Source organism: Sinocyclocheilus anshuiensis, unplaced genomic scaffold (assembly GCF_001515605.1).
Source record: "Sinocyclocheilus anshuiensis isolate Anshui unplaced genomic scaffold, SAMN03320099.WGS_v1.1 scaffold19966, whole genome shotgun sequence".
Lineage (NCBI taxonomy): Eukaryota > Metazoa > Chordata > Actinopteri > Cypriniformes > Cyprinidae > Sinocyclocheilus > Sinocyclocheilus anshuiensis.
The window spans coordinates 325-1498 of NW_015550655.1; the positions used below are offsets into that span (position 1 = coordinate 325).

Below are 1174 nucleotides of genomic sequence, written 5' to 3' on the forward strand. Positions count from 1 at the left end.
AAAGCATCCTAAATGTTACATGTGTTTGCACCATATTGTAGTGAGTAACCTTTCTTGTTATTGCTGTTTCAAATATCCCACCATATTCTGTAGTCTGAGCCTATCAAGGGCTAATGGCAATGGCAGATACGTTATTAGTTAGTTTCAAGGAAAATCATTTTCTTTCTTTTTTTTTTGCCAAATAACCCTGTGTATGTGTCTGCCCCCGCAACCCCCAAGCCCCGGAAAAAAAGTTCAGGCTGAGGATTTTTTTTTGCTTTAACCCCTCAGGTCAAAAGATGTTGTAAATACAGCCTCACATCCTGTTTGATGTGCTAGATGATGCTGAAACCATTCATCAGCTTTTAGTAACATTAGTCAGGATGGCATAAAGATGATCTCAATCAATACAATAAAAAAAAAAACTTTCAGAAATTCTAAAATTTAAACCAAGCTGTTAGAGATGGTCTGTGCTGTTTTCAGCAGTATGAATGTAATCTGTCTGCATCGGTTATTAATAATAATGATCATGCTGACATGAAAAATATTTCTCCAATTTGTTTAATGCTTTATCAATCTGATTGATTTGTTTTTCATTATAGAACTGCAAAACTTTTTGAAAACTCACAAAAACAACATGACGAAGAAAGCAAAATGTATTTTTGAGGGCAACAAAGAAAACGACACAGATCTCAAGACTGTTTACACAGAGCTGTTCATCACAGAGGGAGATATGAAAGATGTCAATCACGAACATGAAATTCTGAAGATTGATGATGCTTTCATGAACAAAAAAACACCGGACAAACCAATCAAATGCAACGATATATTTACTGAACTGAGGAAAAACAATGAGGAGAAGATTGTGCTGACCAAGGGAGTCGCTGGCATCGGAAAAACTGTCTCTGTGCACAAGTTCATCCTGGACTGGGCAGAAGAAAACACCAATCAGGATATAGACTGTGTGTTCCTGCTTCCATTCAGAGAGATCAACATGATTAAAGACAGAGAGGTCAGTCTCCATGAGTTTCTGCTGAAATTCTATCCTGAATTGAAGAACCTGGAGAAATCAAAGTTATATAAGGAATGTAAGCTAGCGTTTATATTGGATGGACTTGATGAGAGTCGACTGCCATTTAACTTTAAAAGCGAAACACTGGACACTGTTGAGGAAAGATCATCTGTAGATGTGCTG

The 1174-nt window shown here is 37.0% G+C and overlaps 1 protein-coding gene across 1 annotated transcript; it reads left to right on the forward strand.

Moving 5' to 3' along the window:
• Nucleotides 1–442: 442 nt before the first annotated feature.
• LOC107661048 (NACHT, LRR and PYD domains-containing protein 3-like) lies at nucleotides 443–1168 on the forward strand (the record flags this gene model as incomplete). The annotated part of the gene is made up of 2 exons (XM_016450484.1): nucleotides 443–464; nucleotides 582–1168. Coding segments are annotated over exons 1-2 (609 nt in total), but the record flags the coding sequence as incomplete, so codon positions are not given.
• Between the last annotated feature and the right edge of the window lie 6 nt (nucleotides 1169–1174).